The sequence below is a fragment of the Crinia signifera genome, chromosome 3 (assembly GCF_055691185.1).
Source record: "Crinia signifera chromosome 3, ASM5569118v1, whole genome shotgun sequence".
NCBI lineage: Eukaryota > Metazoa > Chordata > Amphibia > Anura > Myobatrachidae > Crinia > Crinia signifera.
Genome location: NC_139219.1, coordinates 7683028 through 7695973, shown reverse-complemented (window position 1 = coordinate 7695973; position 12946 = coordinate 7683028). Strand labels below are relative to the sequence as shown.

Here is a 12946-nt window from a genome sequence, read left to right as displayed (position 1 = left end):
ATCCATGGCTGAGCTCAGGTGATTAAATGACTGAGGTACTAATGAATTCACATGTGCTCAATCGTGTATTTCCTTAAAACCTGGACCGCTTTGTGGACCGAGTTTGGGAAGAACTTCGCTACATGAGAACATGAATGTGATCGGAAGAGTTGTAATAACGTGTAACCAGTACCCATAGGTGTCACAAAGGAGGTCCGGCCCGCACCTGGTCATCGCCCCTTCTGGGAGGAGACACCGATATGTCGCCTCCTCCGCAGTGACAGGAGCCAAGTGCTGCAGTTTGACATTAACCTGTAGCAACCGCCAGTCAATAGGCTAACACCAAAAGTTTGAGATGCACTAGAGCAGGGGTTCTCACACTCGGTCCTCAGGGCCCCACACAGTTCACGTTTTCCAGGTCACCCGACAGGTGCATTCAGTACTGACTGACACATTTTAAAAGATCCAAAGGTGGAGATAATTATTTGACTTGTGATTCTGTGAGGAGACCTGCAAAACATGCACTGTGTGGGGACCGAGTTTGAGAACCTGTGCACTAGATCGCCATTGGAGTTTTTCGTGATTTTCTTCATACTGTAATATCAATGCCGGCACCGATTGGGAGCGGTAAAGTGTGCTGGGCATAGCGGTAGTGGAGCGATCTGCTCTGAAGCATGTCGAGTGTACACTAATTGGGGGGTCCATGTCGACTGGTGTTGGCACTAACCGGAAAAAAAAATAGAAACTTAAAAAAAAAAGGTAGACATTAGGTTTTCTATCTTTTGTCAGTGTGGAACTAGACCTTGCAGACCTTTCCATCCACACCCCAGATATATTTGGGGGACCCGTGTGCTGGCGGGTTGTTTTAGCGCTCGCTTATCAGGGGTTGCAGTAACGGGGTATTATAAATGATACTCTGACAGAGAAAACACAGCGAAATGCGTATGTCAGAGGCTACAAACCGTGCTGGTCATCCATGGGTTAATCCCGTAGGCTGCGGTGACACAACAGCTGCCGTCTTACTGGCTGTTACAGGCCTGGTGTGTAGCAGGAGTCAGCGTATAATTACAGATTCTGCTGCCTCATGTAACACTACCCCCCGTGACGGCTCCACGCCGCCCCTCGTCATCCCGCCCCCAATTCCCTCCCCTGTAAATACTACTGTTGTCAGGCATTAGACAGAAGCCTAAGACGGGATAAGCATCGTGTATCCAGATATATCCTACAGTAACCAGCGAGTCTGGGGAAGGGGCAGTGCACCACCGGCTGTATTGTAGCTATTACATGTGTCATGTATTCAGGGCGAGCCGCTGTCCCATTGAGTATGCTGGTAATTATAGTACTGGCGGCTCGGCATCAGTCTTCCCCCCTGAGTGTGGGGTGTGTCGTCATTGGTAATAACACAGGAGGCTATTTGTAGGCATTGGCTCAGCGGGCAGGATTGCCCTCGGCTGCCAGGCTCTTATGGGTGACCTATGTGTGCGCTGCCGTTACTGGCGTGCAAGGATTTGTAGTGTGAGGAGAGAGCTGAATGCCTGATGTGAGGGGTTAATTGTTTATAACCAGGACGTAGTAGAGTCCGAATGAAATAACAACTACAGTACAGGGGGAAGGGGGGAATGGGTGTGTTTCCTCCATGAGCCTATTTGGATGTAAGGTAGATAGGTGGCCAGTCATTCTCATGTCACAAACGACGACAGCCGTTTTGGTGGACACAATGGGCCATGAATGACACAGCCGTAAGAAAGAAGCTGTGCCGTTCCGTTCATTTAAAATGCAAAGGCAGCGGCTGGGTCTATATGAGCTGGATGCCGCCTTGTGTCACCATTACATTCCCCAGACGCGTTCTGCAATGGTTACATGCACCGTCCAGCCAATGTAAGCTGAAGCTGTGATATCCAGACACCCGGGTCCACCGACAAAGCAAGCCCTGGGCTTGTCCTGCCTTCAAAACTTAGACGACACCCTCCATTTTGAAGAATAGTGCGGGTGCCACCCCCGAACTCCACAACATGATTGACAGGGGGCTGCTGGCGATATCGCAAGACCCTCTATGCACCTGCGCAGACCCCAAACATCATATAGAAGTATTATGTAATATGTGGCTTTTCCATAAGGAACCAATGCTAGGCTTAAGGGTGAGGCGCTAGGAGGTGCCTACCACCTGCCCGCTGCCCGTATTCATGGTAACAGGGTGGCACTTGTTCTGATTGGCACATAAAGTGGGGGCACTGTGTCTCCCACACACATCCCGCAGAATCGTAGGCAGCTCTAGGGACGCGCCCACAAGACAGGAAGGTTCCACCCGCTTCCATTGTTACCACCCAAAGCACCCAATCTCAGACGGACAGATACGAGCGAGTTCTGTACTACTCAGAATAAGGGGGACATACACAAATATGTGGCATCTGTGCCATAAGAAATCGCTGCTGCGTCTGTGCTCTGAGATTCATCCGAATCAGCCCCAGTGTGCGAAATCCCGTCAAACAAATTAATCCGTCCATAACCCTAATTCTTTATTAAATTAAGAGTCACAAGGGGGAAATGCGATAAGCCTTGAAGAGAGATAAAATAACAGCCGCTCAGCCCCTAACTGCCACATTACAGGCTGTTTGCAAGGGGAGATCAATATACTAAAGCAATGTGCCGGATTGTACATCCCAGACCCGTTGCGGGAGCTGTAGGCTGGTAGCGTGACGGGATGGCGCAGCATTGGCAGTCCGCAGCACCGAGTAACCGTACTGTGTTTTCTCCGCAGGCCGGCAAGGATGGACAAGACACCAGCCGACCTCAGCACGCTGAACGACGTTGGATACCAAATTCGAATTTAGAACAACCGGAGATTAAATTCCTGGTGCTTCCTTTGCACTTTATCCATCCGCCTGTTCTTTTTATAAGGATATGGGACTATTTATTATCAGATTTTTTATTTATGCTGTCAAATATGAGAGTCGCATTTTTACTATTTTTTTTTTATGTATTGCGTTTGCCAGCTTTATGGACCTCCCGTCCCCCCTCCGCCATATTACTATTCATGCGGCATTTGGATATTACCCGACATAATATATAGCAACGTCGTCTTCAGATATCAATAGTTTCCCAAAAACTTCCTCCAGCATCAACTTTTTCTGCCACCAGAATTTGCGTTGCTGGTTAACGCGCCACTGCCGCAGCAGCTATACCAGCCTGCGTGGGAATCCTCAGCCGGCTCTTTCCAATACATCTAGGATAAATCAGACGCCGTTTATCCGGCCTGCCCCCGCTCATCCCAGATGGCTGCTCCACCACCTGCACAATTTATGAACCATGCAAACAGATTGCACAAGTTCTCGGCATACATGAACAGAGCGCCATTTTCTGCGCCAGTGCGGATGGCTGCAGCGTGTCATATGTACAACGTTGACGTTGCGGCAAAGATCAAAACAAAATCCAGATTTTATTTTAATATCAGTGCAGACCCAAAGCTGAATGGCAGAGGGTTATCTGGGCACCATGCATTGATGTCCCGAGCTACGGGTAACTCACCCGCTCCTTCTTACAGATTTAGCACCTGGTAAAGTTAATGGGGGAGGCATCTGCCCCCCCGGTTGGTTCTTTTTAATATCAACGGAAGTAAAAACAAAACCCAACTATGCAAATCCTGCATGTCCGGTGTGTGCGCGATGGGTGTGGCTTATTCAGTGACTACTGAGCAATAAGTGTTATCTCCGCTGTATACATCGGTGGGAGATGTCACGGACGGCTGGGTGATGGGCGTTGCCAATAATGTAACATGTGGACAATTGTGGATCCCTTGCTGTGCTCCGTTCTCTGTTCCGGCATATAATATCATATATTATCATGGTCCAGTGAAACCATCAATATATTTCTGTCCATAAATACATCTGGTTATCCCGGGGTTCTGCCCCAGCATTGACCCACACTGCACTCTTCTAATGCTCCGCCAGTATCTGCCCCTCTTGTGCAAGATTAGGATTGCCCCATTTACAGGGGACTTTACAGCCAACCAGCCATATGATTATCGGCCTGATTCAGGTTTGTAAGTAAAGGAAAAAGCAAGCTACGCTGCAGGTGGGGCAGATGGAACAAGTGCAGAGTTAGATTTGTTTCTGCATGCAGCCCACGAATGTTGACCGCTTTATGTTTACGCTGCAATTTAGATTTCACCCCCCCCCAATCTAACTCTCTGCACATGTTACATCTACCCCATCTGCAGTGCAACAAGATGTTACCCAGTTAGTTACTTTTGTACATTACTTACAAGCATTGATTATTAAAAGCAATGCACATATATATATATATATATATATATATATTGACTGAAGTGTCTCTGATTTGCCGACACACGAGACGTGTTGTTGACGTGGATTTCAGAATCATTTGGAAGACCATGATATAAGGCTGCACCCCTCCCCCACGCCCTAGTACTTATATAATCCATTTCCGCGATTGACCCTCAGACACGGGAGCATGTGATGTGGCGTCGGTCAGCGTGGACATTTTTCTAAAGTGTTTTTACAGTAATTTAGGAAATAAATGTGACTGTGACGAACCAGCAGCGGTCTCTGTAACGCTGCGTATTCTGAAGGGCTAGCGGTCCGCCGCTCTCCACGTCCTCGTTACTTGTCATCGCTTCCATGAAAGGTCGGAACTTGCAGAATTCTTCTCCTTTCTTTTGCATTTAATAAGGCAACAAAAAAAAGCTACGAAGGTAAATGAATAAAATATCGCTTATTCTGATGACGGATTGCGTTGAGGTTGTTACACACCTGCGCTGGGGGAAGTTACACAGAACTCTGCTCAGAAAGATTAATAACCATTTCCTATTTATTCGACAATGTTCTACGTGAATGTGGGAGATGTTTGTTGGTTCCTACAACCTGAAGCTTCTATACCAGGAGTCCAAACCTTATGCCACGTCTACATATGATCATTTTACTATGATAAATCCAGAAATGTGAATTTATCGACGACCATTTAAAAAAAAAAAGTATTGTTTTTGCTGCTTCTAACCTACGTACTTGTGAGCTGGGGACTTTAGCTTACATGTATCAAGTCACTTTGATAAGACTGTATATCCTTCCCTATAGACTACAGCAGATATGTGTAATTGTGTATTGGACCCCTATAAGGTTCCTTACCCACTGGAGTGACATACGGGAACAGAACCCATGGTTCTAATGACCCCACTGCCGCCAGTATCTAAGTTTGCAGTTCGGGGGCACTTAAATTATGGTGCCATTATTTAGATACCCCATGTACTTGTGGTGGCTCCAAGTGAACACACGGATGTCAGTGGTGGATATTACCGTGACGCAACGCCAGTGGGTAACCAGACTACAACGTGAACAGACAGGCTGGCGGAACATTCAATTCTCCTAATTAGCTTCAATAGGTCAAATCTTTACAATGCAAAACGTGTGCACAATATACCATTGTGCTGTATATGGTTTACGTTGGATTGCTGTTATTTCTGGGTTATATTTTGTAATTTTTTATATAAGTATATATTTTCTCTTTTGGTGCCACAACACGTGACTGAATGACATGAAGGAAGAGTGTGTGTGTGTGTGTGTTATACAGTATATCTATAGCTGTGTACTGGAACCTGGATGTGCGGCTAGCTGAGGGTAACCAGCTGGAAGGAGCAATGGGTAACAGCAGGTGTGGGCAAATCGGTCCTCGTGATCTACCAACAGTCCATGATTTTTTGGCCACCTGTAGATCTCCAGAATGTGTCTGTTAGGAATTAAAGCAGAACGGGTTTGAAGATATGACACTTAGTAATGTTTGCACCTGTTACGTGGTTGGTATAGTGTGACAGTTAGTAGTGACTACACCTGTGCACCTGCTAGGTGGTCTGGGAACTGTGACAGTAATAATGTTACCTGTGCTCAGGTAGGTAGGTAGTCTGGAAGATGTGACAGTAATAACTACACATGTGCTCCAGCTAGGCCATCTTGTAAATGTGACAGTAATAACTACACCTGTGGCCCAGCTAGGGGATCTTATAAATGTGACAGTAATGACTGCACCTGTGCCCCAGCTAGGGGATCTTATAAATGTGACAGTAATGACTGCACGTGTGCCGCAGCTAGGTGGTTTGGGAAATGTGACCGTTCGTAATGACTACACCTGTTCCCCAGGTAGATGGTCATGGAATGTGACAGACAGTAATGACTGCACCTGTGCCGCAGCTAGGCAGTCTGGGAAATGTATAAAAATGGGGAAAGGGGATAAGGGGAAAAAAAGCTGGGCACAAATTCAACTAAATTATATTCCCAATACTTTGGGTAAGTTGCCTCAGTACTAGTCATGTGTGTGAAGGTCCTCTGAGAGTAAAATAGGTCTAAACAGAAGAAGAGAAAAGCACTCTCTCTTGTTTGGGGCACACTTGGAATTAAAACTTAACCCTTTGTAGTCCATTTTTTATTTGATTTTTTGCAATTCAAAACAGTCTGGATTAAATTATTTGTAATTTTTAATTTATTATTTTTATTTTAAAAAAAATGGTCTACATTCAATTTTGAATGATGTTAATGTTCTTAATTTAAAGTGGCACACCACGGTCTGCTACTAGCGCTAGACGTTGGACTTGAAAGGGTTAAGGTTTATTGGTAATAAATATTACGAAAAATTGGGATAATTAACCCTTACGTACAACAACATACATACACTTAACACAAATATACAAGGTTACAAATTGCAATGAGCAGAGATATGTATTATAGAGAAATGTAAACATTTCCTCAATATTAATTCATTCTGGAAGACTGCGAAATATTATGTAAATGTAATTGGAAGCACAAGATAATGTTATTATGTACACTGGTTGCTAATTGAAGACCTAGCTCTGACAGTCAATACTGGTCATATGCTGCTCGGTGAGCACCACCTTGTGGTTATAATGTGTATTAATGCACACTGAAAATGGGAAATGTGACAGTTGGTTATAACTACACCTGTGCACCAGCTAAGCGGTCTGGGAAATGTGACTGTTAGTAATGACTGCACCTGTGCCCCAGCTAGGCGGTCTGGGAAATGTGACAGTAATGATTACTGCAGCTAGGCGGACTGGGAAATGTGACATGACTGCACCTGTGCCCTAACTTGGTGGTCTGGGAAATGTGACAGTAATGATTGCCCCAGCTAGGCAGTTTGGGAAAAGTGACATTTAGTAATGACTACACCTGTGCCCTAACTTGGCGATCTGGGAAATGTGACAGTTAGTAATGACTGCACCTGTGCCCCAGCAAGGTGATCTGGGGAATATGACAGTTAGTAATGACTGCACCTGTGCCCCAGCTACCGTCGGCAGATCTGGAGGACCGTTCTGACCAGCCCTGGGTTAGAGATGGGACGAGCTGCTTCTACCAGGAACAAGTTGTAGTTTCCTTCCCACCTGGACACTTCCTATAAGATCACTAGGTCGACATTCATTAGGTTAACAACTGAAGATCGACACCCTCAAAAGGTCAACATGGCTTTGGGTGACACAACCATTAAGTCGACATGGGGAAGGTCGCCAGTGAAAATATATCGACATAGGTTTTAACTTTTTTTTTAGCCGACATGTGTCGACAGGCGTATTTCATGCGCTACCATCCACGTGGGAGAATAAAATAGTGCGCCGAGCGCAGCAAAGGATCGTGCTCGAAGCATGGCGAGCGTAGCAGAGCACAGATAGTGTCCATGTCCTCATTCGGGACAAAAATGTGAAAAACCCATGTCAACCTAAACCCATGATGACCTAATGAATGTCGACCATATGAGCCCAACCCCCTGTATTGGAAATCCCGAGAATTTTCTGGGCAATGCCTTAATGCCCAGACTGGCAAGCCCGGAAAGTTCTCAGGATTTCCAGTGATTAGCGCCGGGCAGCTCTGAAGCCAGCGATGAACTCAGCAGCGCTGCCCGGCACTAATCACTGGCAATCCTGAGAATTTTCCGGGCTTGCCAGTCTGGGCATTAAGGCATAGACCGGAAAATAGCAACCTATCAGCAACTAACTTATGTAGCACAGTATATGACCGGCCATTGCCACTACGTCATCGCTCTGGATTTCATTATTAAACAGCAAAGATCTGGGCCACGAGGGCCGGCAATAGTCAGTCCCTGTTCTGTACAAGCAGTAGCATTATAGAGGGCACCAGTTGTTCTGTTGTGTGGTACAGATGCAATCGGTTACTCTCCAGCGGTCCTAGTGTGCCCGGCCACAGGCTGGCAGCTCCCCAACCGCTCTCGGTCACCAAGTATTGATGCCAATGTCCTGCTAGTTATAGGGGAGGAAGGAGCGGCTCGTTTAGCTGACCAGTACGATGTCACAGCAGGGCACCTACGCCAGGCCCCTTGTTCCGGTCATACAGAAGGTCAGATAGTTCTTATCCGGACTCCAGGCTTGCGTATACCTCTTATTGTATAAGCACCGCGAGGTGGCGTGTGTGTGTGTGCGTGCATGTTGCAGTGACGTCACGGATAGGTTAGGGTTTTATTTTGGAACACCTTTTCTTTTGTAGTTGTCCGATGCCTTCGCAATAACATATCCGCTGTGAAACGAGAGGAACTTCTTATACCGTGAGCCGTCTGTTCATCATCTGTACGTTTTTACCCAGCATGAAACTTTTTTTTTAAATAAATACATATAAAAATAATCGTTGTGGTTTTAATGCATTTAGGGCTCATCGTGTGCTGGGGAAATGTGTAACACACACAAATGAAAGCACATATTTGTAACAGTTTAGGTAGGAGTAGTGCGTTTCCCAATATAAGCGGTAGGAGGGGAATCCTGTGTATGGCATCCAGTCCCTGGGTACACAATCATTAGTTCCACCACCATTGGTCAACACAAACATTAGGACGACAATGGGAAGGTCGGCAATCAAAAAGTTGACGTGAAATGTTCGCGTTTTTTGAGCCGGCAGGTGGTATTTCATGCCCTACCATCTACTACGGCGTGGTGGGAGAATAACAGTGTGCCAAGCATAGTAAAGGCACCGTGCCTGAAGCATGGTGTCCATGTCAACTGTGTCACCATTTGGGAGAGAAACGTGAAAAACTAGTGTCAACCCTGCTGTTTGTGTCGACCATTCTTAGGTATTGACCTACTCACTATTGACCAATGGTGGTTGACCTAGTTTTGTAGATCTTCTATACATGCGGTATACAGTGGGGAAGTTGGTGCTGTTACTATGGGGCCCCTGACCATTTCCATATAGTTGGATGACAAGTACCTGGTATAGCCCGCAACAGGAACTAGGCATTGCATGAAAAGTGGGAAACATCAGTGCCCATATACAGTAGTTGGCAGTCTCTAACTCTCTCTCCATTAGCAGCCTAAAGCTGGGTGAACACTATACCATCCTATTGAACAATATACCCGTTCATATCATCTCAATGTGTACTTCCTCGGATCTTTCCTGAACATGCAGTCAGTGATCACATGTTCAGCAGGGTCCCGGTGACATCACTGAACAATATTATGCATGTCGTCAGTGATCACATGTTCAGCAGGGTCCCGGTGACATCACTGAACAATATTATGCATGTCGTCAGTGATCACATGTTCAGCAGGGGTCCCGGTGACATCACTGAACAATATCATGCAGTCCAGTCTGAGGATGTCGCCAGTGATCACATGTTCAGCAGGGGTCCCGGTGACATCACTGAACAATATCATGCAGTCCAGTCTGAGGATGTCGCCAGTGATCACATGTTCAGCAGGGGTCCCGGTGACATCACTGAACAATATTATGCAGTCCAGTCTGAGGATGTCGCCAGTGATCACATGTTCAGCAGGGGTCTCGGTGACATCACTGAACAATATCATGCAGTGCAGTCTGAGGATGTCGCCAGTGATCACATATTCAGCAGGGGTCCCGGTGACATCACTGAACAATATCATGCTGAGGATGTCATCAGTGATTACATGTTCAGCAGGGGTCCCGGTGACATCACTGAACAATATCATACATGTCGCCAGTGATCACATGTTCAGCAGGGGTCCCGGTGACATCACTGAACAATATCATGCAGTCCAGTCTGAGGATGTCGCCAGTGATCACATGTTCAGCAGGGGTCCCGGTGACATCACTGAACAATATTATGCAGTCCAGTCTGAGGATGTCGCCAGTGATCACATGTTCAGCAGGGGTCCCGGTGACATCACTGAACAATATCATGCAGTCCAGTCTGAGGATGTCGCCAGTGATCACATGTTCAGCAGGGGTCCCGGTGACATCACTGAACAATATTATGCAGTCCAGTCTGAGGATGTCGCCAGTGATCACATGTTCAGCAGGGGTCTTGGTGACATCACTGAACAATATCATGCTGAGGATGTCATCAGTGATTACATGTTCAGCAAGGGTCCCGGTGACATCACTGAACAATATCATACATGTCGCCAGTGATCACATGTTCAGCAGGGGTCCCGGTGACATCACTGAACAATATCATGCAGTCCAGTCTGAGGATGTCGCCAGTGATCACATGTTCAGCAGGGGTCCCGGTGACATCACTGAACAATATTATGCAGTCCAGTCTGAGGATGTCGCCAGTGATCACATGTTCAGCAGGGGTCCCGGTGACATCACTGAACAATATCATGCAGTCCAGTCTGAGGATGTCGCCAGTGATCACATGTTCAGCAGGGGTCCCGGTGACATCACTGAACAATATTATGCAGTCCAGTCTGAGGATGTCGCCAGTGATCACATGTTCAGCAGGGGTCTTGGTGACATCACTGAACAATATCATGCTGAGGATGTCATCAGTGATTACATGTTCAGCAAGGGTCCCGGTGACATCACTGAACAATATTATGCATGTCATCAGTGATCACATGTTCAGCAGGGGTCCCGGTGACATCACTGAACAATATTATGCAGTCCAGTCTGAGGATGTCGCCAGTGATCACATGTTCAGCAGGGGTCTCGGTGACATCACTGAACAATATCATGCAGTGCAGTCTGAGGATGTCGCCAGTGATCAGATATTCAGCAGGGGTCCCGGTGACATCACTGAACAATATCAGGCAGTCCAGTCTGAGGATGTCGCCAGTGATCACATGTTCAGCAGGGTCCCGGTGACATCACTGAACAATATCATGCTGAGGATGTCATCAGTGATCACATGTTCAGCAGGGGTCCCGGTGACATCACTGAACAATATCAGGCAGTCCAGTCTGAGGATGTCGCCAGTGATCACATGTTCAGCAGGGTCCCGGTGACATCACTGAACAATATCATGCTGAGGATGTCATCAGTGATCACATGTTCAGCAGGGGTCCCGGTGACATCACTGAACAATATTATGCAGTCCAGTCTGAGGATGTCGCCAGTGATCACATGTTCAGCAGGGGTCTCGGTGACATCACTGAACAATATCATGCAGTGCAGTCTGAGGATGTCGCCAGTGATCACATATTCAGCAGGGGTCCCGGTGACATCACTGAACAATATCATGCTGAGGATGTCATCAGTGATTACATGTTCAGCAGGGGTCCCGGTGACATCACTGAACAATATCATACATGTCGCCAGTGATCACATGTTCAGCAGGGGTCCCGGTGACATCACTGAACAATATCATGCAGTCCAGTCTGAGGATGTCGCCAGTGATCACATGTTCAGCAGGGGTCCCGGTGACATCACTGAACAATATTATGCAGTCCAGTCTGAGGATGTCGCCAGTGATCACATGTTCAGCAGGGGTCTCGGTGACATCACTGAACAATATCATGCAGTGCAGTCTGAGGATGTCGCCAGTGATCAGATATTCAGCAGGGGTCCCGGTGACATCACTGAACAATATCATGCTGAGGATGTCATCAGAGATTACATGTTCAGCAGGGGTCCCGGTCACATCACTGAACAATATCATACATGTCGCCAGTGATCACATGTTCAGCAGGGGTCCCGGTGACATCACTGAACAATATCATGCAGTTCAGTCTGAGGATGTCGCCAGTGATCACATGTTCAGCAGGGGTCCCGGTGACATCACTGAACAATATTATGCAGTCCAGTCTGAGGATGTCGCCAGTGATCACATGTTCAGCAGGGGTCTCGGTGACATCACTGAACAATATCATGCAGTGCAGTCTGAGGATGTCGCCAGTGATCACATATTCAGCAGGGGTCCCGGTGACATCACTGAACAATATCATGCTGAGGATGTCATCAGAGATTACATGTTCAGCAGGGGTCCCGGTGACATCACTGAACAATATCATACATGTCGCCAGTGATCACATGTTCAGCAGGGGTCCCCGTGACATCACTGAACAATATCATGCAGTGCAGTCTGAGGATGTCGCCAGTGATCACATGTTCAGCAGGGGTCTCGGTGACATCACTGAACAATATCATGCAGTGCAGTCTGAGGATGTCGCCAGTGATCACATATTCAGCAGGGGTCCCGGTGACATCACTGAACAATATCATGCTGAGGATGTCATCAGTGATTACATGTTCAGCAGGGGTCCCGGTGACATCACTGAACCATATCATGCAGTGCAGTCTGAGGATGCCGGCACAGTCTCGTCAGCAGATATTAGACGATAGGATTGCGCACCGTGTTCTGTTGCCCCTGCAGCTGTATTACACATTTGGGCTTCTATACTTTATATTACGGATTGTATCGCTGGACGCCGGCACCTAGACGTCACACTGTATAGCGCTGCAGAGTAAGTGATGACCAGACTAACAGTGATGGATTCGGTTACCTTATACCCACACCGGACCTTCCTCGCCTTGATCTGTTAATTGCTTTTCCCCTGAAGACTACAAATAGCCAATCGGCTGTCCCGACTAAGACATGTCGCCGCTGTCCTACAGAGACGCGCTGGCTGTTACTGGGAAATAGAACGGAACTGGGCGAAAGTCGTATGCACGGAACGCATTTTGTGGGGCGCCAAGTATACTACCCACCAGCACTTCCATCTACCCTGCACTTGGTACAAATACGC

The 12946-nt window shown here is 47.1% G+C and overlaps 1 protein-coding gene across 1 annotated transcript in view; it reads left to right on the top strand.

Moving 5' to 3' along the window:
- VASH2 (vasohibin 2) overlaps positions 1–8630 on the top strand; it is a 76940-nt gene extending 68310 nt beyond the window's left edge. The window contains exon 8 of the mRNA XM_083175188.1: positions 2738–8630. Coding sequence (XP_083031314.1) covers positions 2738–2810 — 73 coding nt within the window. The 3' untranslated portion in view covers positions 2811–8630. The remainder of the gene's footprint in view (positions 1–2737) is intronic.
- Positions 8631–12946: the final 4316 nt, after the last annotated feature.